The following is a 24,358-nucleotide window of genomic DNA, read 5'->3' as shown; positions in this document are numbered from 1 at the left end:
AAAAATGTATCTCATGATGCAACACCTAACAAATATGTCAGATCGTACCTGCTAAATGGTTAAAGGGATCAAAATTATTTTCATAGCTTGTGCCTGCATGGTCTAGAGAATGATGTGTGCAAAATTTGGTAAAGATCTGACAAATGTCCTAGGAGATGTTCGAAAAAGAATAGAAAAACATGCATGATTCTCTGGTTATTAACAAAAATGTATATAAAGATGCTTATTATAGCACCACCTTGTATTTCCACAAAAATTAGTACACATTCATTTTCACACAGTGGTGGTATGAATGTCTATTTTTGTAATGGTAAGCCATTTAGATTTAATGTTATTATCTGCTGAAATCTGATTTGCTGCTGCCATGTTTTTTTGTTTTTTGATTGAAGTATCCGGTTTATTGCAGGTTGGAGTAATGGGCATGACGAAAGGTTGGGGCATAGAACACTTACTGGACTATTTCATTCAGGCGTTTAATGCTGAGGAGAACTAACCTACAAGCCTTTGAAAGACTCGACTAGGAAGGACACAGCAGTGTTGGGGTTGACGCATTGCAAATCACTTGTTACGTTATCAGATTACTTTTTTCAAGTCACTAAAGTAGCGGATTACTTTTAAATTTACAACAAAATATCTGAGTTACTTTTTCAATTAAGTAATGCAAGTTACTTTGTTTATCATTTATTGACTGAAACCTCGCTTGTTGAGAGGTGTTATGTGCACTGTGTAAACATAATGGTTAATGGTTATATCAGACTAAATGCAAGCATGCATTTACTTGTCTCATGTCACTCAAAACAGATTCAGTATTCCTAGAATTAAATTAATTAATACATTAATATTAATAAAAACAGTGAAATGCAAACTCAAAATGTTCTGCAAACCTGCAATAATGAAATGTTAAATAACACAAATATACCTTGTGTATTTAATCTCACTTTATTAACCTGTGTCTTTAATGCTGAACTTTGATGATCCAATTCAACCATATGGACAAATATGGAAAAATAACTTTAAACATTACATGTGTTTTTTTTTATTGCTGAAGTAAGTGTTATTTTATTTTATTTATTTTTTGTTAGCAAGGCCAGCCCAGGTGAGAAAAAGTAACACAAAAATAAAATGGCACGTTACTTTCCATAAAAAGTAACTAAGTAACACACTTAGTTACTTTTTAAAGGAGTAATGCAATATTGTAATGCATTACTTTTAAAAGGAACTTTCCCCAACACTGGGACACAGCCTCAGTAGGATTCAGCCTTCCATTTGAGAAGCACCCATAATTAGAAGATGTGTGCCCAATTCTGTTCCTGGAGATCTACCTTCCTGCAAAAATCACCTAAACAAACACTCCTGAATAAGCTAATTAAGATGTTCAGTAACACTTGATAATTACAGACAAGAATGTTGTATCAGGGTTGGTACTGAACTCAACAGGAATGTAGCTCTCCAAGAACAGGATTGGGCACCCCTGTTTTAGAACGTCACCAAAGAAGATGCACAAGTTTCACAGACAAGGCTTGAGCCTAGTCCCAGACTTAACTGAAAGCAAATTAAAATATGTAAGTTGCATAGTTTTGCATGTTTATAAAAGCTAATTAAATGTCCTAATTTACCTAAGGCCTACTCCTGGCTTAATCTAAGCCCTGTCTGTGAAACCAGGCCTATGTGTATTAAGTTTTATTAAGGTTGGACGTTACATTCAGGAGATATAGGTAAATTGGTGAAAAAACAGGTAATTTAATTCACTAATAATTTTGCAACTCTTCAATTAATCAAAATTCTTTTGATTACTTTTTACCAGCACCATCCCTAGCTGCTGTGTGGCTAATCGGGCAAGAGCAGGCAAACAGCCTAAAAAGACTTTTTTGAAATGATTTTACTTAACAAAATACTTAGTATTTAAATTAATTAGTATGGAACATATGTGTATATTCACATCAAAACATTTTCAACACAGCTTTCGGCTTTATTACCATCATTTATACATCATAATTTTACATCTTCTGATGGAGTTTAGAGATCAAATTGCTCTCAGTCTCCATTATGAGGACCTCCATTATAGTCAGTGCTAAAATCATCAGTAATGATGCCAAACTCCATCACGTGTAGGTCCAAATCCAAAAACATTTCTCTACGAGTGAGTAATCAATGCATTAAATAATGTTTAACATTAAGAAACACACATAAATGTTTGTTACCAGCACCATGTCCAAGATATTTTATTATAAGAACTGGTATAATTTGCATTTGCCCATTATATCTAAAATTAGTAATAAACTGCAGGAACTAGCTTTTTCCTGCTCTGGCAAGGTCTTCTGTAAACAAGTCGGTGGAGTTGTTGGGTCAATGAACAGAGTTATTATTTATTTTTAACAAAACTCAACAACAAAAGGGCCATAACAAGACAGAACAGTAAAATGGAGATGGAGATCACACATATAGGCAAATCCAGAAAAAGCAGACTAATGGTAGAGACAAAAGAAAAGCAAGAAGAGATCAGCACTCATATTTGCACTGTTAATATATACAGACTTTAGCATGATGAAGCTTACAAAGAGTGGTTTAAATACATTTAGCATGTCAATGGGTAATAAAAATGACGTTTAATAAGTTGTGGATGTGGCAAGAGTGGTAGCTCTTGTAATAATTGTACAGTAAATTGTACTCTCAGAACCAAATATTTCAGTTGTACAATGGATTATACCATGTTATTTTACCCCATGTAATAGCCACAGTACAGACATTTGGATCCTTCCTTCAAATTGTCTTTCTTCTGCTACCAGCCATTTTTACTTCTATGTTTTCCTCCGCTGATTCCCACTAATAAGACCACTAATGGACTGCCACCAATACATCCAACATTCAATTGAATATCCAGTACTGTGACAAATTCTCTAATAAATGTCTAATAACCTTACTTGATAGTATTTTATGGTCCAACTAATCCACTAAATGTCAACAGCAGATTGTGTTCTAATCTTCACACATCTAATTTAACAAAGACACATCATAACATCACAACACATATTTCTCCACTGGTAATAATATCTGTTACTTGTTGAACAACTCAGAATCGCAAATATGCCATCTGGTATGAGCAATCTCATATAAGAACATGACTCTGGATCAGTGTGTTTAATAGTATATATATATATATAATAAATATAATATAATATATATACCCTTGGTTTCACAGTCATGGCTTAAACCTAGTCCCAGTCTAAAATGTATGTTTGAGGTGTTTTAACTGAAAGCAACTTGCATTGACTTAAAATATGTCAGTGCCATTGTTTTGTCTCAACATGCACATCAGTAATGTTTTTTTCTAAGGCATGTTGGTAAAAAAGTCACTTAAATGCCCTAATTAAACTAAGATTTAATCCTGGCTTAATCTAAGCCTTGTATGTGAAACCAAGCCATAATGTTTTAGGTGGTACTGAGTACTGACCGTACTGCCTGTACATAGCCTGTTTTGTTTATGATGACCTTATTAAAAAAATGTCTAGACCATGCATAATATTAAGAATACTTTTTAAAAAAAAATTAAATTTACTGCAGTCACCATCCTTTATACAACCGAATTCCTTTTTTCTCATGAAGCCTACGTGCAATATGATATTCATAGCTTCCTCCGTGATTGCCAGCATTACGATTATGCTTATTTTGTTCAAAGTAATGATGCCAGTTTCCATTTTCATCTGCTCCAAACCCAAATACACTCACCTGGAAAAGGAAAAAAATTTAATAAATAAGTGTAATACCAATGCAATCTCATTAGTATTCATAGATATTTGTATGTAAAGTGGACATTTACATTGGAACCCTTTGTGAGAGTTCCAGAGGTTCAACCTTTGACACAATCCCATAGTTGGACTGTCATTTAAGTTTGTTTGTTTGCCACAATATTATAATTTTCACACAGTATACACGTTCAAAACCATTGATACCGGTATTAGCACTCATTGAATGCTAGATGGTGCTATGGGGTAATTTTCACTGAGCAATTGCCTATACACAAAAATGCTGATCTGAGGTCTTGGAGTTTTTACTAACTAGCTGATATGTTGAATAAAGTGTGTTTGATTAAGGAGACATCTAAAGTGTGCAGTGATGGGGTACTCCAGAACTAGGGTTGAGTACCAATGAGTTAATTCATATTATTGTTAATACAATAGTTAATAAGTTGGTATGAGCCACCACAGTCATCAAAAATTTATAGAAAATAAAGGGGCATTTTGGAAACTATAGTTACCATGGTAAATACACAGTATCTGACAGAAGAGTAACTACACACACACAACCTACTGAAAACAGTCTTGCAACCCACTTTTGGGTATATAATATATTATATATATTTTTTAAACAGACTGTCAGTGATCGTGCTGCATTTTGTGGACAACAGCAGCAATTTTGATAATAGCACAGTTTATGTTTCACGTGGAAAACCCAATTTAAAAAATAATACACCACGTAAAAATAATAAAAATTTATAATAAAACGTGACTTAAATTGTTGCTGTAATAAGTATTTTAAATTAGTTCTGAATGTACCAAAGTGCGATCTTAGATTAACGTCTTTACTGACGCCAATATTTCCTACATCTTCTAGTCTAAACTGTACCTTATCTTATAAAATAATTTTGTGAATCAGGGGTTACTCTGTAGTTATTCGGAAATGCATCTCTGGATCGGCTGATCTGCAAAATCCATATTCACAAAAGGCTGTCAAGTAAAAGATACATAATACATATTTTATTAAATAACAAAGCTTTTAGGTTGGTTAAAATTAATATTTTCCCCCAAACCACATAGCTTGTGTGCATGCCAAAACTTATTCTGTATGAATCACATAAATTACATATTTTATTTCAAAACAAAATAAGTATTCCTAATTTTACATCAAATCATGCTGGAACACTAAACTCCACATGCTAACCTGCCATAATTAATAGGTTTAACTGTCCCCTGACTTTATGTTGGCCTATGTTGAAAAAGTTTAGTCCAATTTATTGCATAATGTGGGAAAAAATATATCAACTCACAAGCATGTTTTATTAACCATTTGCTTTAGTTGAAACGTAAAGACGTTTTATTTGGCAAATTCGTTCCTGCGTTTTAATTACATTGTTTTAGTTAAGTTGTGAAAACCTTTTAACCTAATTATTCGTTTTTTCATTTTTCAAATAATAAGAACAAATTAATAGGCACAATGTTCTCACATTTAACTAATATGCTACAAAGGAACGTTTTAATAAAAAGTGATCAACAATTTCTTAATTAATTTACACTAAAATTTTCTGCATGATATATGCAGGGCTCTGTTTATGGGAATAGATGTGTCATAAAAGGACAAATGACGAATATGCGTGACCTGTTGAAATACATCAGTGAATCATTAAATATAGTTATATTTTTATTAATTTGGTCACAATATTGACAAAGTAAATAAGCCCATGTGTTAGAAAACGTCTTGGTTACTGTGGAAACCATCGTTTCCTGATAGAGGGAACGGAGACGTTGAAATGCAGACACTATTCCCCGGTTTCACAGACAAGGCTTAAACTAGTCCCACACTAAAATGCTTGAGCTGTTTTAACTGAAAGCAGCTTGCACCTACATATCTTAAAATACACTATATTGCCAAAAGTTTTGGAGGTTTAACCCTTAATCGCCCCTCAAGTAGGGTTTACGTTTGAGTCCCTTGGGGTCAGATAGACCCCAAACTTTTACAGAGCGATTGCATAAGGAAATATAATTTTTTTACATGGAAAACTATATATCATTTTTTTTATTTACTTCTCAACTATACATTTATGCTGTGTTTTTGTGGGTATTTGGTAGTTTTTTACCTATTTACTGCACAAATACTTAACTATGTCATAAATTGGCTCATTAAAAATTATTTTTTAATAAAAAAATCACTTGAATGATGATCTTAAATAAATATAAATAGTTTTTGGACATTGCTCTATGTGTTAGGGATAGAATACTGCCATCTGTAGATTTGTGGAAAAACTTTAGGAATTATAGTTAAAGAGAAAGAGAGTGCAATGACCACATTATCAAATAGAGGTCCATAGGGAGGTTATGCAAAAGTTAAGCTGCCTTTCATCTTTCTTTTATTTGCCCTTTTCCCTCTCTTTCTCATGATTGTTCCATGTTGCATTTGTGCTCTAGTATTTGTCCTTCATTTATGTATGGAATTTTTTCAGATTTATGCCAGTTTTGTTGATTTTATTTGCCAGTTTCTATGAAAATGCTCTCTGTTGCAGTCACACACATGTGTGTGTTTGTGTGTGTGTGCGCGCGTGTGTGTGTATGAGACAGAAAGTTCGTTCCACTTTGTGTTTATGCTCTAGGACCAGATCTTGATATAAATGTGGACATTTTCAGATTTATACTGGATTTAGTTGATTTTTTTTTACAAACAAAGTGAAAAAAAAGCATTTTTTACATTTTCCCATTCATTGCCAAAATCCAAAAAATGCTCCAGACACTTGTGTTTGTGTTTGTGTGTGTGTGCGTGTCAGTGAACATGCTTGTTCCATATTGCATTTGTGCTCTAGTATTAGTACTTCATTTATGTATGAAAATCTTTCAGATTTATGCCAGTTTTGTTGATTTTATTTGCCAGTTTCTATAAAAATGCTCTCTGTTGCAGTAACACACATGTGTGTGTTTGTGTGTGTGTGCCTGTGTGTATGAGACAGAAAGTTCGTTCTACTTTGTGTTTGTGCTCTAGGACCAGACCTTGATATAAATGTGGACATTTTCAGATTTATACTGGATTTAGTAAAAAAAAATTGACAAAAAAAGTGAATTTTTTTTATTTTTTACACTTTCCCATTCATTTTCAATGTGGGGTCAATCTGACCCCGAGGGACTTAAACGGTAAATTTTTTTTTACACACCTTTAGAACAACCAAATCAAGCCCAGATTTTTTGTGCATGTTTAGATAGATTATTTAGGAAAAGTCACTGAGTCTCATGGCCCTGAGATGAAGGGAACACTTTTAAAAAATGGAGGAAAAGTCCAGTGGGGTCAGCTGGACCACAAGGGACGATTAAGGGTTAATATGGAGTTGGCTCACCCTTTGCAGCTACAGTATAACAGCTTCAACTCTTCTGGGAAGGCTTTCCACAAGATTTAGGAGGGTATTTATGGGAATTTTTGACCATTGTTCTAGAAGCGCATTTGTGAGGTCCGGCATTGATGTTGGACAGGAAGGCCTGGGTCGCAGTCTCTGCTCTAATTCATCCCAAAGGTGTTCTATCGGGTTGAGGTCAGGACTCTGTGCAGGCCAGCGAAGTTCCTCCACACCAAACTCACTCATCCATGTCTTTATGGACCTTGATTTGTGCACTGGTGTTCAGTAATGTTGGAACAAGAAGGGGCCATCTCCACACTGTTCCCAAAAAGTTGGGAGCATGAAATTGTCCAAAATATCTTGGTATTCTGAAGCATTAAAAGTTCCTTTCACTTTAACTAAGGGGCCAAGCCCAACCCCTGAAAAACAACCCCACACCACAATCCCCCCTCTACCAAAATGTACACTTGGCACAATGCAGTCAGGCAAGTACCGTTCTCCTGGCAACCGCCAAACCCAGACTTGTCCATCGGATTGCCAGACAGAGAAGCGTGATACGTCACTCCAGAGAACAAATCTCCACTGCTCTAGAGTCCAGTGGCGGCGTACTTTACACCACTGCATCCGACGCTTTGCATTGCACTTGGTGATGTAAGGCTTGGATGCAGCTGCTCTGCCATGGAAACCCATTCCATGAAGCTCTCTACGCACTGTTCTTGAGCTAATCTGAAGGCCACATGAAGTTTGGAGGTCTGTAGCTAATTGACTCTGCAGAAAGTTGGCGACTTCTGCACACTGTGCGCCTCAGCATGCACTGACCCCGCTCTGTGATTTTATGTGGCCTACCAATTCGTGGCTGAGTTGCTGTTGTTCCCAATTGCCTCCACTTTGTTATAATGCCACTAACAGTTGACCGTGGAATATTTAGTAGTGAGGAAATGTCATGAATGGACTTATTGCACAGATGACAACTTATCACGGTACCAAGCATGAATTCACTGAGCTCCTGAGAGTGACCCATTCTTTCACAAATGTTTGTAGAAGCAGTCTGCATGCCTAGGTGCTTGATTTTATACACCTGTGGCCATGGAAGTGATTGGAACACCTGAATTCAATGATTTGGAAGGGTGTCCCAATACTTTTGTCAATATAGTGTATTGCTGCGTCCCAATTCGCCTACTTATACTACGACCTAAAAGTATGTACTCTTTTTGTGAAGAAAAAGTACATACTTTTGAGTGTGTAGCAGAAGAATATGCAAGCTTTGGGACATACTACTTTGTCATCTTTAACGGACTCTGTCGCTTAGTTACGTGCATCCCGTCACCGTTTAAACTGCCCTGTCAATCATTGTCACAGTTCAAATCCTCCACATTCAATTTAATTTCCTACCGTATCGGAGATAAATGTAGTAGCACGTTGATCCGCCATTCGTGGGTCTTTAATGCAGAGACTCCCCTCATGTGTTTGCATTTAACTATAATGATGCATTTAAAAGTTAATGGCCAAACGTATAATTAAAAAAGTTCACTATGCTGCTGCAGGTGAAATATAATGTGGATAATAGTGAATAAATATATTTTCGTCAGGTTAAATACTGATAATTGCTCACTCAAACCCCTTTAACTAACCCGTCAGACTCGCATAACCGTCATGTTTATAGTTTTTTTAAACAGTTTTTATTAGTGTTTGTTGTTCTAATCGAATCCTTGTCCATTTCGTGATGGGTTTTGGGCAATATCAGCCGTTAGAGTGCGCATCAATCTGCACTTCGAATTCTGACCGGAAATAGTAGACCATCCGGGAATCTTTGGAATACTCTTTTCAACATACTACGATTTGGGACATACTAATTATTTTTTCGAATACTATTTAATACGGATAGTATGCGAATTGGGACGCAGCATATGTCAGTGCCATTGTTTTGTCTCAAGATGCACACCAGTAATGTTTTTTCTAAGACATGTTTATAAAAGCTACTTAAATGCCATAATTGAACTAATGCCTAATCCTGGCTTAGTCTAAGGCTTGTCTGTGAAATCGGGCCTAGGGGTCATTCTTTCGAGCTCAAACCCCTCTGATGTATTCAGAAAAGGCCAATGAAATTTGCATGTGTGGCCACTCCCTGGACACCCGGGTATGTAGGGGCCTGCATGTAGATTCTCTATAAACATGTAAAATACATCCTATGGACTTACCAATGGGAAGTACTACATAGGGAAGTCTCTGTTCAACCTACTAGGGAACCCATTCTCAAATGTTGGCTTTCTAAATATATGTTGGTTATGTGTCTATTCAGAATGACTTATGAGCAGCAACCTTTTTATTTTGGGTATGTCATTTATGACCCACTTGCCAAAATGGGGATGTATAAGGGGTTAAATACACATACAAACAAGGCTAATTAAATGCACTGAACTAATGAGAACTAATCAGGAACCATGACAACTAACTCAACAGAGTGTTCTAATAAGGTGCAAACTGAAAACAAAGTCCAAACTCAGTGAGACTGGACTATGGAGAAGATCAAACATTACAAAATGGTTAGACAGCCTCAGCATTGAACAGCACTGATTGTCACATGCCTGTCCTGTCTTGTGTGCACATGTGGGTTTTGTTAGTGTGGCCATGTGCCTCTGTCATTGTTTGATCCCTCCCCCTTGTTATCTGATTAGTGTTTGATTTCCTCCACCTGTTCCCTCCTGATTTCTTCCCCTTTATATAGTTCCCATGTGCTCACAGTCTTTGTGGTTACATTGTAATGTCTACGTCCTCCGTTCCCTGTGATTCCCTGGTATGTTCAGTTTTCTGTTATGTTATGTTTTTTCCCCCCTCGTGGGTTTTGTTTTGAGTTTATGTTTTATTTTATAATAAATTTCTATTTTTCCTGCACTTGAGTCCTCGCACCAGTTTTCCTTTGTGTTAAACGTGACAGAACGTAACCACCATGCAGAGGACTCAGCAGGAAAAGGTTCCGCCTCGTATGAACATTTTCCAGTGCTTTGCATTGTGGGCTCAGATCACGGAGGAGACCACTAGGCTCCCCGTGAATTCCAAGGAGACTGCAGCGTCGACTCTCTCTAGAAAACAGCGGGGGAGAAGGAGGACTCCTTCCGTGACTGTGCCGGCGGAACCTGTTCCGGTGGTCCCAGTTCTGGTGGATCCTGTTCCGGTGGTCCCGAGCTCAGGGGTTCCGAAACGGAGGAGGAGGAGAAAGATTCCCTCCATGCCAGGGCCAGTGATCCCTGTTCCGGATGATCGAGTTCCGGTGGTCCCAGTTCCGGTGGTCCCAGTTCCGGTGGTCCCAGTTCCGGTGGTCCCAGTTCCGGTGGTCCCTGTTCCGGTGGTCCCTGTTCCGGTGGTCCCTGTTCCGGTGATCCCTATCCCGGTGGATCGTGTCCCGGTGGTCCCTGTCCCGGTGGATCGTGTTCCGGTGGTCCCTGTTTCGGTGATCCCTGTTCCGGTGGATCGTGTTCCGGTGGACCCTGCTCCGGTGGACCCTGCTCCAGTGGACCCTGCTCCGGTGGTCCCTGCTCCGGTGGTCCCTGCTCCGGTGGTCCCTGCTCCGGTGGTCCGTGTTCCGGTGATCCCTGTTCCGGTAGATCGTGTTCCGGTGGTCCCTGTGCCGGTGGTCCCTGTGCCGGTGGTCCCTGTGCCGGTGGTCCCTGTGCCGGTGGTTCCTGTGCCGGTGGTTCCTGTGCCGGTGGTTCCTGTGCCGGTGGTCCCTGTGCCGGTGGTCCCTGCTCCGGTGGCCTCCACTCCAGTGGTCTCAGCTCCGGTGGACCCACTTCCGGTGGATCCTGTCCCTGGCCTCCGTAAGCGGAGGAGGAGAGGGAAAGCACGCTCCGTAACTGTGCCGGTGGTCCCTGTGCCGGTGGTCCCTGTGCCGGTGGTCCCTGTGCCGGTGGTCCCTGTGCCGGTGAATTGTGTTCCGGTGATTCCTGTGCCGGTGGTCCCCGTGCCGGTGGTATCAGGGACGGCGGACTCTGCTGTGCCGGAGGTGCCGATCGGGCGCCCCGCGCCGCCCCGGTGCCCTGCTCTCCCAGCGCCGCCCCGGCGCCCTGCTCTCTCCCCGCGCCGCCCCGGCGCCCTGCTCTCCCCGCGCCGCCCCGGCGCCCTGCTCTCCCCGCGCCGCCCCGGCGCCCTGCTCTCCCCGCGCCGCCCCGGCGCCCTGCTCTTCCCGCGCCGCCCCGGCGCCCTGCTCTTCCCGCGCCGCCCCGGCGCCCTGCTCTTCCCGCGCCGCCCCGGCGCCCTGCTCTTCCCGCGCCGCCCCGGCGCCCTGCTCTCCCCGCGCCGCCCCGGCGCCCTGCTCTTCCTGCGCCGCCTGAACTCTGCTGTCCGCCTGAACTCTGCTGGCCACCTGAACTCTGCTGGCCACCCCGGCCGTCCCGGCCGCCTGAACTCTGCTGGCCGCCTGAACTCTGCTGGCCACCCCGGCCGTCCCGGCCGCCTGAACTCTGCTGGCCACCCTGGCCGTCCCGGCCGCCTGAACTCTGCAGGCCGTCTGAACTCTGCTGGCCACCCCGGCCGTCCCGGCCGCCTGAACTCTGCTGGCCACCCTGGCCGTCCCGGCCGCCTGAACTCTGCAGGCCGTCTGAACTCTGCTGGCCACCCCGGCCGTCCTGGCCGCCTGAACTCTGCTGGCCACCCTGGCCGTCCCGGCCGCCTGAACTCTGCAGGCCGTCTGAACTCTGCTGGTGTCCCCGGCCCCCCCGGCCGCCTGAACTTTTTGTGATCCCCGTCTCTCCCTTGTTTTCCCCTTCCTTTTCTGTTTCTCCCTTGTCTGTCCCTCCCGTCCCGCCCTGGTCAGTCCCGCCCTGGTCCGTCCCTCCCGTGCCGCCCTGGTCCGTCCCTCCCGTGCCGCCCTGGTCCGTCCCTCCCGTGCCGCCCTGGTCCGTCCCTCCCGTGCCGCCCTGGTCTGTCCCTCTTCGTCTGTCCCTCCCGTCCCTCCCGTCCCTCCCTGGTCTGTCTTTCTTGCCCCGCCCTCGGCTGATGGAGCGTCTGGTAGCCGCTCCGTAGAGAGGGGGTTATGTCACATGCCTGTCCTGTCTTGTGTGCACATGTGGGTTTTGTTAGTGTGGCCATGTGCCTCTGTCATTGTTTGATCCCTCCCCCTTGTTATCTGATTAGTGTTTGATTTCCTCCACCTGTTCCCTCCTGATTTCTTCCCCTTTATATAGTTCCCATGTGCTCACAGTCTTTGTGGTTACGTTGTAATGTCTACGTCCTCCGTTCCCTGTGATTCCCTGGTATGTTCAGTTTTCTGTTATGTTATGTTTTTTCCCCCCTCGTGGGTTTTGTTTTGAGTTTATGTTTTATTTTATAATAAATTTCTATTTTTCCTGCACTTGAGTCCTCGCACCAGTTTTCCTTTGTGTTAAACGTGACACTGATATCATGCATAGTAAATCATCTACCAGCCTAAATTAAGTTTTTAAAACTACACATCATAGTTCAGTTTCATATTAAATCTAAATGGTGAAACTATTACACTTTATATTTAAGACACATTTTAAGACTAAGCTTTTAAATGCGGCTTTGACAAGCCAGACAACCCGTCATAACGGGATATAATTTACTGCACAAGGACTTATTCTCACTACCTCACATATTTGTGTGTGTTCTAACATAGGTGCATTCTTTTAATATTCTATAATTGAATATTCTATGAGTTCCCCTTCGAGGGAACTCACACTGCGTCATCGTGACGACACAAATGGGGGAACGCCCCCAGCGTAACGCGTCTGAAGAATGAATGAAATAAGTCCAATCCTGATTGGTGTTGCGTCATGACGTAGTATGTGACGGCATACCCGGAAGATACAAAGGGACGTCAGCACACAACACAGATAGCTTTCTGCTCTTCAGCGTTAGCGCTCTGTGTTTGTGAGTCCTATTTGGTGTTGTTTGACTACCAATGTTGTTTTCACAAGCATTTTTTCTTTATGGCGAGCGAGCAATTCAAGCGATGTGTGCCTCCGTGTCCTGGCCGTGTTCAATGAGGCCGGCCAGCCTCGTGAGCCTCGCGACTCTGGACCCGCGTCTGCTGAGGCAGCGCGGCATCGCAGATCGTGGGGTTCGCAGATGGATCTGTCAGCGGGATTGGGGACTGCTGAGGCATCTTCCTCATCCTCGTCTGACGATTCAGATATCCTCCCGCCTCGTGTGGAAGCCCGCAAAGCGGCTTCTTCCCACGAGGTGGAGGATCCGATGCTCATCCCTCGCTGCTCTGGCTCCTCGGCGAAGGCTGCCTCAAGTAGGCAGCCTGGACCGTCATCCAGCTCCTCGCACCGTGAGGTGCAAAAGCAGAGCGTCGCCTCCCGCCCCCCTCCCGAGGGAGCTTGGCAAAGGAGATGGCGCTCTCGCAAGAAGCCTTCTCAGCCGAAGGGCAACCTGAGGGACGTCATTCAGGCCAAGAAGGCTTCCAAGCAGTCCTAGCTGCGGCAGAGCCGCTGAGAGCTGTCCCCCACGGGGTAGAGCGACTGAGGTCGTTTTCTCGCCGGAGCTCTCGGGGAATCGATGCTGCGCTCCAGCCGTCCAGTACGCTTTGGGCCGCATTGATTCCCCGCACACACGCGCTGCTCCAGCCGCCTCTAGTAAGACCTGTGGCGGTCCAGCAAATGCGTACGCACACCGAAAATCTTCCTTGATTTCGCCCTGCTGGTCAGCCACTTCAGGGGGTCGGGGAGGAGGCTTGGTTGACACCCGAGGCCGGCCTCGAGAGGCTGGTTCCCTTAGCAGATTATCTGAGCGCATGGTCATGCCTTCCGAATATATCTGCGTGGGCCCTGCATACTGTAGAACGGGGCTACAGGCTGCAGTTCAGTTCCCCTCCCCCGAAGTTCAACGGGGTGGTCTGGATTGTAGTCGGCCCGGAGCAGGTGCGGGTTATGGAACAGGAAGTACGCTCTCTGTTGGTCAAGGAGGCTATAGAACGTATTCCTCCGCCAGACAGGGAGTCCGGGTTCTACAGCCGGTACTTCATAGTTCCCAAGAAGGATGGAGGGTTGCGTCCGATAATAGATCTCAGGTATCTGAACCGGTCTCTGAGGAGATACAGGTTCAAGATGCTCACAATTCCAGCCATCGTGAGTCAGATCCAGTTCGAGGACTGGTTCGTCACGATAGATTTAAAGGACACATACTTCCATATCTCCATCCTTCCATCTCACAGGAAGTTCCTGAGGTTCGCTTTTGGGGGCGAAGCGTACCAAAATCGGGTTCTTCCCTTTGGCCTAGCTCTTTCCCCTCGCACCTTTACGAAGTGCATGAATGCAGCACTGGCTCCACTGAGCCTCCAGGGCATCTGCATACTCAATTATATCGACGACTGGCTCATTTTGGCCCAGTTGCGCGATATGGCTGTTCGACATCAAGATGTCGTTCTAGCCCACATAAGGTGCTTGGGGCTGAGACTCAACACGAAGAAGAGCGTGTTGGTGCCTTCCCAGCGGACTACGTTCCTGGGAGTCGTATGGGACTCGGCGACGATGCGGGCACAGTTGTCCCCCGTGTGTGTCGAGTCCATACTGGCGATGGTCTCCAGAGTGAAGCTAGGCCGCAGCCTCACTGTGAAGCAGTTCCAGAGACTGCTGGGTCTCATGGCAGCAGCGTGCAACGTGATACCGTTCGGCCTGCTCCACATGAGATCCCTCCAGTGGTGGCTGAGGACCAAGGGGTTTTCCCCCAGGGGAAATCCTTTCCGTATGATCAGGGTAACGCGCAGATGCCTTCGTTCCCTCGTAATGTGGAGGAAACCTTGATTCCTGTCCCAGGGGCCAGTGTTGGGAGCATCCTGTTGCCAGAAGACCGTTTCAACAGATGCCTCCCTCTCTGGCTGGGGCGCGGTCATGGAAGGCCGCTTTGCCAGAGGTCTGTGGGAGACCCGCCATTCCTCCTGGCACATCAACTGCCTGGAGATGCTGGCGGTCTACAAAGCTCTGAGGAGCTTTTTTCCGGACCTCCGCGGCCACCATGTCCTGATACGATCCAATAATATGGCTGTAGTATCGTATCTGAATCATCAGGGGGGCCTGAAGTCGCGCCCTCTATGCAGACTGGCACACCAGGTCCTCCTGTGGTCCCAGGGGAAACTGTCGTCCCTCAGGGCGATGTACATCCCCGGGGACCAAAACCAGGGAGCAGACATCCTTTCGAGACAGGGGCTGAGGCCCGGGGAGTGGCGACACCACCCAGAGGTGGTGGAGGCCATGTGTGAGAGGTTTGGCCCGGTGGAAGTGGATCTCTTCGCATCTCGAGAGACGTCTCACTGCCCTCTGTTGTTCTTCCTCAGCCCTCCGGCTCCGCTAAGGCTGGATGCCATGGTTCAGACGTGGCCGAGGCTGCGTCTGTACGCATTTCCCCCGATTGCTCTGCTCCCGGGAGTTCTGGAGCGGGTCTGCCGGGAGGGCGTCAGCCTTCTCCTAGTAGCACCCCGGTGGCCGACCAGGGTTTGGTTCTCCGACATCATCAACCTGCTGGACGGCCTCCCATGGCAGGTCCCTCTGAGGAGGGATCTGCTGTCTCAGGCGGGGGGCACAATATTTTACCCCTGGCCAGAGCTGTGGAACCTCTGGGTCTGGCCCCTGAGGGGGCCCAGTACCAATGAGAGGGCCTGTCAGCAGGTGTCGTGGAGACCTTACTCAGCTCCAGGGCTCCTTCCACCAGGAGAATGTACAGCCTGAAGTGGAATGTGTTTTCCACTTGGTGTAGAGAGCGTGAGGTGGACCCAGTTAACTGCCCAGTGGCTTCAGTGCTGGAGTTCCTCCAAGATCGTTTCTCCGCCGGTCTTACCCCGTCCACACTTAAGATGTACGTGGCTACCATTGGGGCTTTCCACACACCAGTAGGTGATAGGCCGCTGGGGAAGCACCATCTGGTTGTACGGTTCCTCCGTGGGGCTCGGAGGATGAGGCCTGCGGCTCATTCCAGAGTCCCAACCTGGGACCTGGCAGTGGTGCTCAAAGGGCTGGCTGAGGCCCCCTTTGAGCCGCTGGAGTCGGCCGAGGCAAAGAACCTGACCTTCAGGGTGGCCTTTCTCCTTGCCATCACTTCTCTGAGGAGAGTGGGCAACCTTCAGGCCTTGGCGATTACGCCAACTTGCTTGGAGTTTGCCCCGGGCGGAGTTAAAGCAATCTTGCATCCTAGCCCGGTCTATGTGCCCAAGGTGCCATCTAATGTGGCACGGTCTGTGGTTCTTCAGGCCTTCCATCCCCCACCTCACGTGACGGCGGAAGAGGGCAGACTTCACCTCCTTTGTCAGACCAGTTGGTGGTGTGTTTTGGTACACCCAGGAAGGGGCTGCCTGCTTCAAAACAGACAATCAGTAACTGGATTGTCCAGGCTATAGCCATGGCTTAACAGGTGCACAATTTGCCTTCACCAATATCCATGAGGGCTCATTCCACCAGGAGCATGGCCTCCTCGGTGGCCCTCCTTTCTGGAGCCTCTATGCAAGAGATCTGTGAGGCGGCTGGGTGGGCCACTCCGCACACCTTCATAAGGTACTATAGTCTGCACCTCCCTGCGACGCCTGGCACCAGAGTGCTCGCCTCCTAAGTGTGCCTGGGCTCCAGCTTCACACTAGGTCGGGAGTGATTGGTGTGGCATAGTTGGTACTCGTTCCCCATTTGTGTCGTCACAACGATGCAGTGCGAGTTCCCTCGAAGGGGAAAGTCTCGGGTTACACTGCGTCTCGTGGCCACATCAATCAGGCAGAGCGCTCGCTTCATTGCAGAACGTTATCTGTGTTGTGTGCTGACGTCCCTTTGTATCTTCTGGGTATGCCGTCACATACTACGTCATGACGCAACACCAATCAGGATTGGACTTATTTCATTCATTCTTAAGACGCGTTACGCTGGGGGCGTTCCCCCATTTGTGTCGTCACGACGACGCAGTGTCTCGTTCCCTTTTCGGGGAACATGGGTTATAGTCATAACCCGAGACGTTTTACCTGGTCACAGATGTGCAAGGCAAATATGAGTGTAATAAAACCAGTGGATGGATATCTGCCATGTTTCTGCAGCCAGCGCTCTTGAATATATTTCAGAAAACCAGGATGGAGGATCATCACCTGAGGCCACAGAGAAAAATCACACAGGGACAATTAGATAATCATTATATTTGTTTATACAATGGGGCTGTTGAATGCTTGAATCTGATTGGTTGACGAACGTTCTAGGGTGTGCAATTATTTTCAGATAAATGCACGGCTAAAGTAGTTCCAGACAGGTCTTGACCGCATTACAGTTCCATATCACTTTGACAAATTATTTAAACACTGACCAAGAAAATAAATATAGTAAACAATATGATAAAAACATCAAATTATTTCCATGTTTTTGCCACAATTTCATTTTATTATATATTATGTATTTATTTGGCTATTTATTTTGGAAAAGCACATAATCTCTTTCTCCCACTCTCTCCCACTCAAACGCACACACATACAGTGGAGTCACACACTCGCACACAACATGTTGTCAGCGCTACTCTGACAATTTTATCAGTAAAATAGTTTAACAACTTAAAAGCTACATGACAAGGATGTGCAGTTTCGCTTTTAGCAGAGACGCTGCCCTTACGGAAAGAAAATATATTTCCCTATATATTAATGATCAGTATATTAAATGATATAACGGTATTTATGAAAATAATACAGAATAATATATTTTGTTAATATATTAAAATATATTGAATAATACATACGAATTGCCGCTTTTCATATTCTGAACAATATGTGACTATGTATTTACTAATATATCACAATTTTATATTCAGTAATACACTTAATATTATATACTGTAGATGTACATGTAATAAGATATGGTACTGCATGTGTATAATATATTGCAGATTTATTTAATGCAGTATAAACACTGTAAGGATGTGAAAACTTGCATAACTCCATATTGTCTGGCGAAGACAATAACTCACTGAGAGGACTGTTTATTCCGCAGCCGACGTCCCTCTGAGTGAATCAACTGAGAATGGCTTAATTTGCATGCATTTACCTTGTACCAAACTTCCCCCAAACTCCTTATCACCGTTCCTATGAGATTACTAAATCCAATAGATTTTGGGTATATTTCAATGTCAATTCTCACTATACAATATTATATGTGTTTGGTATCGTTTGAAATGTCTCAGTGCGAATGGTACAAAAATCTCATAAGCACGGAAATATACAAGAAGTTAATAAGAGTTTTTAGAGCTTAGACCTATTTTACTCATTACGGTGGGTGTGGCTTTTGGAGCCATTTGGTCTCTTTCAATCTAGGCAAATGGGAGTTGATTCAATTTAAATTCCCTTTGTTTTCATGTATTTCCATTTGAAACAGTTTGAGGTCTGGTCTGAGTTATTTAAAGCGATGTAGTAATGAGATCAGGGCGCATACTGTAATGGAGTTGGCCTGTAACGTGGAGTGTCTCGACACTCTGCGTTGCGTAATATTCAGTCAGGTATCGATATCTTATTCCTTGCTACAGGGTATTTGATGTTATGTATGAATTATCTTTAAATTGATTATGGAATTGGCATTATACATTTACCTGACTGTTAATAAAATTGTTACATGTTTTATCCTTTCTGAATTAATCTGTAATTATTAACTATCTCCAATACGGAACGGTATAATTGCAACAAAGGGTTAAAACAGAACGATTAAATGCATGATTAACTATCAAATATAAATGACCAAACAACCAGTTGGCATTCTCTTCTAAATGCAACAATTACGATAAATGGAGTCAGATAAAGAATATTATAATCAAATCCATATCTCACAGCTTAAACACTCAACACGCGTGCGGCCTTCACCACGTTTCGCTACCGATCCTTGGAGCGAATTCATGCGGTCTTACAACACACATGAATAGAGAAATATATAATGTAATATATTTCTTATATTTATATTTATTTTCATTATAAATGTTTCATATTTTCAAGCTAGTTAACAATAAGTATTTAGCAAAGAGACTATCGCTGTTCTGAAGAGAGCTCAGCTGTTACTTTTTAATATAGTAATAGTCTTAATGGTGTTCATAAAATCTCTCTCTCTCTCTCTCTCTCTCTCTCTCTCTCTCTCTCTCTCTCTCTCTCTCTTTCTTTCTCTTTCTCTAATAACTGCATTAATAACTGCAATAGTCTGCCATCAACGGCTCAAGCCTTTGTAAAATAAAAATAAAAAATTACGTATGGAGGCTTGGGATTAGATGAAATTAGTCCTCCTCACAAGAGCTTCTTGAAAACGTCTTGAAATACATCATCTGAACAATGTTTTGAGGTGTGGTAACCGTAGTTTAAGTGGAATAATTGACTCCGCGGCCATTTAATTATTTAAAAATATTAATATGCATTACCACCTTGGGTGTGCATTATTGATTCATCGTCAATTATTCCTTACGTGTTATTCAAATATATTATTCAAACATGTATTGAGAGTGAATGCCTAATAGGTTGTTTAATTGGTTGGTAAATATGTTGAAGCACTGATTTACTGAGTGCTGCTACTCACCTTGTCCCTGTTTGCTTTTATAGTGGGTTTTACTGGAACATATGTTCTAAAGAAAAACAAAACAAAGGGAAAACATTTGCTGTTATGACCAATATATTGAATAATTGCAATGCTTCTAGGGCAAACTCTATATACAATGTATTTAAATATATAAAGCTGGTCAACATAAGAAATTAGGGAAAAGCATTGTGGGCACTGATGAAATAAAGTGATGTCTTTATGGTAAAAGTATTGCAGCATTTTTTAAAGTTAAAGTAATGAAAATACACTCACCGGCCACTTTATTAGGTACACCTTGCTAGTACAGGGTTGGACCCCCTTTTGCCTTTAGAACTGCCTTCTTTGTGTGCATAGATTCAACAAAGTGTTGGAAACATTCCTCAGAGATTTGGTCTATATTGACATGATAGCAACATGCAGTTGCAGCAGATTTTTCGGCTGCACACCCATGATGCGAATCCCCCGTTCCACCACATCCCAAAGGTGCTCTATTGGATTGACATCTGGTGACTGTGGAGCCAATTTGAGTACAGTAAATTCATTGTCATGTCCAAGAAACCATTTGAGATGATTTGAGCTTTGTGACATGGTGTGTTATCCTGCTGGAATTAGCCATCAGAAGATGGGTACACTGTGGTCATAAAGGGATGGACATTGTCAGCAACAATACTCAGATAGGCTGTGGTGTTTAAACGAAGCTCAATTGATAATAATAGGCCCAAAGTGTGCTAAGAAAATATCCTCCACACCATTACACCACCAACAGCCTGAACCGTTTATACAAGGAAGGACATGCTTTCATGTTGTTTATGCATAATTTTGACCCTACAATCTGAATGTCGCAGCAGAAATCGAGACTCATAAGACCAGGTAACATTTTTCCAATCTTCTATTGTCCAATTTTGGTGAGCCCATGTGAATTGTAGCCTTAGTTCCCTTCCAGTCGGTCACGTTCAACGTCACTTCGGAATGTACCGCCAAATTGGGATCTCGCCTGAGAGCCCAATAACTTTTGAGTGTAAACTAAACGAGCCAATGCACATTGGCGTGCAAGATTTGCATCTCTGTCTCACAGCGTGGGTATAAATACAGAAACATATGCAACACACATTCAGCTTTTCGCTTAGGAGCGGAGTGGTTCTTCTGTTCCTGCTCTATCCAGTCAACAAGAGTGTCTGCTAGTGCTCTTTGGGAAGAGGCCTCGGTTCCAGTGTTGGTGTGATGGTGCTGGAGTGGTCTCACAAGAGCATTTCTTGCTGTTTTCATACAGCACTAAAAGAGCTTCAATGAGATTTTGCTATTTATACAGCCTAAAAGTGCAATTATGTCCAAAAAGCGCTACCACCTGGAGGGATAATCCGCATCTCCCATCCCAACCAGACCTGGTTACCAGAACTGAGTTGTGCTTACGCTTTGAAGTGGAACCTGTTCGTTGAGTGGTGTTCTTCTCACTGGGAAGATCCCCGGAGATGCCACATCAGAACTGTGCTTTCCTTCCTGCAGGAAGGGTTGGAGCGAAGGTCTGTCTCACTCCACCCTGAAAGTGTATGTTGCCGCGATTGCCACACATCACGTTGCAGTAGATGGTAAATCAATGGGAAAGCACAACCTGATCATCAGGTTCCTGAGGGGTGCAAGAAGGTTAAATCCTCCTCTCCCTCACCCTGTACCCTCTTGGAATCTCTTGTTGGTGCTAATGGCACTGCAGAGAGCCCCCTTTGAACCGCTGCAGTCAACTGAGTAAAAAATCATGCCAATGAAGACAGTGCTCCTGACAGAACTGGCTTGCATCAAGAGGGTAGGGGACCTACAAGCATTTTCGGTCAAATCTTGCACGACAATGTACATTGGCTCATTTAGTTTACACTCGAAGGTGAATGGCCTCTCAGGCGAGATCCCAATTCATAGGTATGTTCTGATGTGACGACTCTGTTCCCTCCATCAGGGAATGAGGGTTACATATGTAACCTAGACTTTTGCTGTTCTTAGCTGACAAGAGTGGCACCCGATGTGGTCTTCTGCTGCTGTAGCCCATCTGCTTCAATGATTGATGTGTTGTGCATTCAGAGATGCTCTTCTGCATACCTTGGTTGCTTGTAACGAGTAGTTATTTAAGTTACTGTTGCCTTTCTATCAGCTCGAACCAGTCTAGCCATTCTCCTCTGACCTCGGGCATTAGCCAGGCATTTTCGCCCATAGTGTGTGAAAATCCTAGTAGATCAGTGTTTTCTGAAATACTCAGACCAGCCAGTCTGGCACCAACAACCATGCCACATTCGGAGTCACTTGCTACATATATCCCAGTCACTTTCCAGTTTCTGGTGCGAGAACGCTAGGTGCGCTTGTGCTGCTGCTTCCCGCTGGTATTTGTATTTTGTTTTTACTCGTCTTTTATTTTTTTACACTTATTAGTTTTATGTCTGCTTACATCTGGATTAAAATTGACCCGGCATCTCCTTTTTACCCCTCAAATAATCTGCTGCGAGCCCTCGCCATTCGTATCCATCACCTCTCCAACATCTGATACAGTGAGTTACCAACACTCTCTATATCGTTTGTCCCGGCATTATGAATATTCCTTGGTATGGTTGAGTACCCTTACAAAAATAAGTATACTTTAAAGGGTTAGTTCACCCCAAAATGAAAATTCTGTCATTAATTACTCACCCTTATGTCGTTCCAAAACCATAAAATAATTTAACTTTATTGAAGAATTTCTTCTCTTCTGTGTCAGTCTCCTATGCTGTTGATGTAGTAATCACAGTGCAACGCATCCGGGTTCTACGTCAGAACGCTGGGTTTGTATTGGCCAGCTCCTGCGTCAGCATCACACACATGCAACATGTTGCTCACTTTTTGTCACCCAATTGCCGTCGGTGTTCTGACATAGAACCCGGAAGCGCTTCACTGTGGTTACAACTTAAACAGCGTAGGAGACTGACACAGAAGAGAAGAAATTCTTCGATAAAGTTATTTTAGTTTTTTGCCATTGCGCCCATTACCATTGATGCAGGTCCCCTTCAAACAAATTGGCATGGACCTCATCTGGGCGTTAGAACGATATGCACGCAGGCATCGCTTTGCATTAGTGCTGGTGGACTATGCAACACGATACCTTGAGGCAGTTGTGCTCTGCAGCATTTTGGCAAAAAGTGTAGCGGACGCACTGTTTCGTATAATCTCCCGAGTGGGAATCCCCAAAGAGATTCTCACTGATCAGGGCACACCGTTCTTGTCACGCTCTTTGCGCAAACTATGAATTATTGGGCATTAAATCTGTTTGCACAAGTGTCCATCACCCACAAACAGACAGGTGGAACGATTTAATTGGACATTGAAATCCATGATTCATAAATTTGTTCACAATAACGCTGTGCGTGAGGTCCCACAATCCTTCACAGGGTTTCCCCCTTTGAGTTGCTCTAAGGACGTCAGCCCCAAGGTGTGCTTAATGTCTTTATGGAGGCTTGAGAGGACAGTCCTTCAGATAGTTGAAACAAAATTCAGTATGTCCTGGACCTTCGAGCAAAACTTCGCACTTTGGGGTGGCTGTCTATGGAGAATTTGCTGCAGGCCCAGGATAAAAAAGACAGCTGTATAACAGGGGTACCAAACTGCGTGAGTTTATACCAGGAGATAAAGTGCTTGTATTACTCCCAACGTCTAGTTCTAAATTACTTGCCAAGTGGCAAGGACCCTTTGAGGTCACACAGCGAGTCGAAGATCTCAATTATGAGGTTATTCGAATGGACAGGAGCAAGTCATGTCAAATATACACTGCCCGGCCAAAAAATTTTGCTGTTTGGATTTTAATTGGCAAATGCTTAAGAGTCAATGATTGGATCCTTATTGCAGTGATTTTTATGTTTCTAGCATGTTATATGTTTGGCAACAGTTCTTCCAACCCTATTTGATGGATTGTGTAGCTTTATTTCTTAAACAACCATGTAGGAAGACACATCATGGCCTGGTGGCCTTGACAGAAGTTTCGGAGGAAGCGACTGATTTCCTGAATCTTCTTCTCCATCTGCCCATTCGACTGGGGATATTAAACAGATGATAGACTTACGGTCACACCTAGGAGTCTGAAGAAGGCTTTCCACATCTTGGAGATGAATTGAGGTCCACGGTCAGATACCATGTCCTCTGGAATCCCGTAATGCCGGAACACCTGGTTGAAGAGGAGTTCAGCTGTTTCCATTGCTGTTGGTAACCCTTTAAGAGGGAGAAGACGGCAAGATTTGGAAAATCGATCAATGACCACCAGTACACAGGTATTACCATCTGAGGATGGGAGATCCGTCATGAAGTCTACTCCTGGTGAAAGCCTTCTTGAGGTGCTGGAAAGCTTCATTGGCAGATGGTGACCAGGACAGAGACTTGGGCTTGTTGTGGAGCAGACTGGTGAGTGGAATGGTAATGGTGCTGTACTTAGTGATGAATATAACCTTGCTGTAATGCCTCTTCTATATACTCCTCCATGGCCTTCTGTTTGGGAAGAGAAAGAGGATACATTTTTCCACAGGGCACTGGCTCACCCTGAATCAAGTCAATGGCACAGTCCCATGGCCGGTGAGAAGGCAGCAAAGAGGCTCTCATGGGGCAGAAGACGTCACTGAAGGGGGCATAACAAGGTGGGACCTCCACAGACTGCTTCTCGAGAGGGCTTTCTATGGTAGTGGTATTGACTGGAAGAATCTCTTTGGAAACAGATTTTGAACGTGGAACTTGTGGGAAACACCCTGGAAAA

General features: G+C 43.9%; 1 protein-coding gene across 1 annotated transcript in view; it reads right to left on the bottom strand.

Annotated features, from left to right (window-relative positions):
* Nucleotides 1-3,561: 3,561 nt before the first annotated feature.
* st3gal1l3 (ST3 beta-galactoside alpha-2,3-sialyltransferase 1, like 3) overlaps nucleotides 3,562-24,358 on the bottom strand; it is a gene marked incomplete at both ends in the record, with an annotated part of 79,259 nt that continues 58,462 nt past the window's right edge. The window contains 3 exons of the mRNA XM_079830071.1: nucleotides 3,562-3,726; nucleotides 17,046-17,165; nucleotides 19,609-19,654. Of these exons, the coding sequence (XP_079686197.1) occupies nucleotides 3,562-3,726; nucleotides 17,046-17,165; nucleotides 19,609-19,654 (331 nt within the window). The remainder of the gene's footprint in view (nucleotides 3,727-17,045; nucleotides 17,166-19,608; nucleotides 19,655-24,358) is intronic.

Source organism: Gobio gobio, assembly GCF_949357685.1.
Source record: "Gobio gobio genome assembly, chromosome: 11".
Lineage (NCBI taxonomy): Eukaryota > Metazoa > Chordata > Actinopteri > Cypriniformes > Gobionidae > Gobio > Gobio gobio.
Note: the sequence above shows the minus strand (reverse complement) of the source record. Positions and strands in the feature narration are given on the sequence as shown.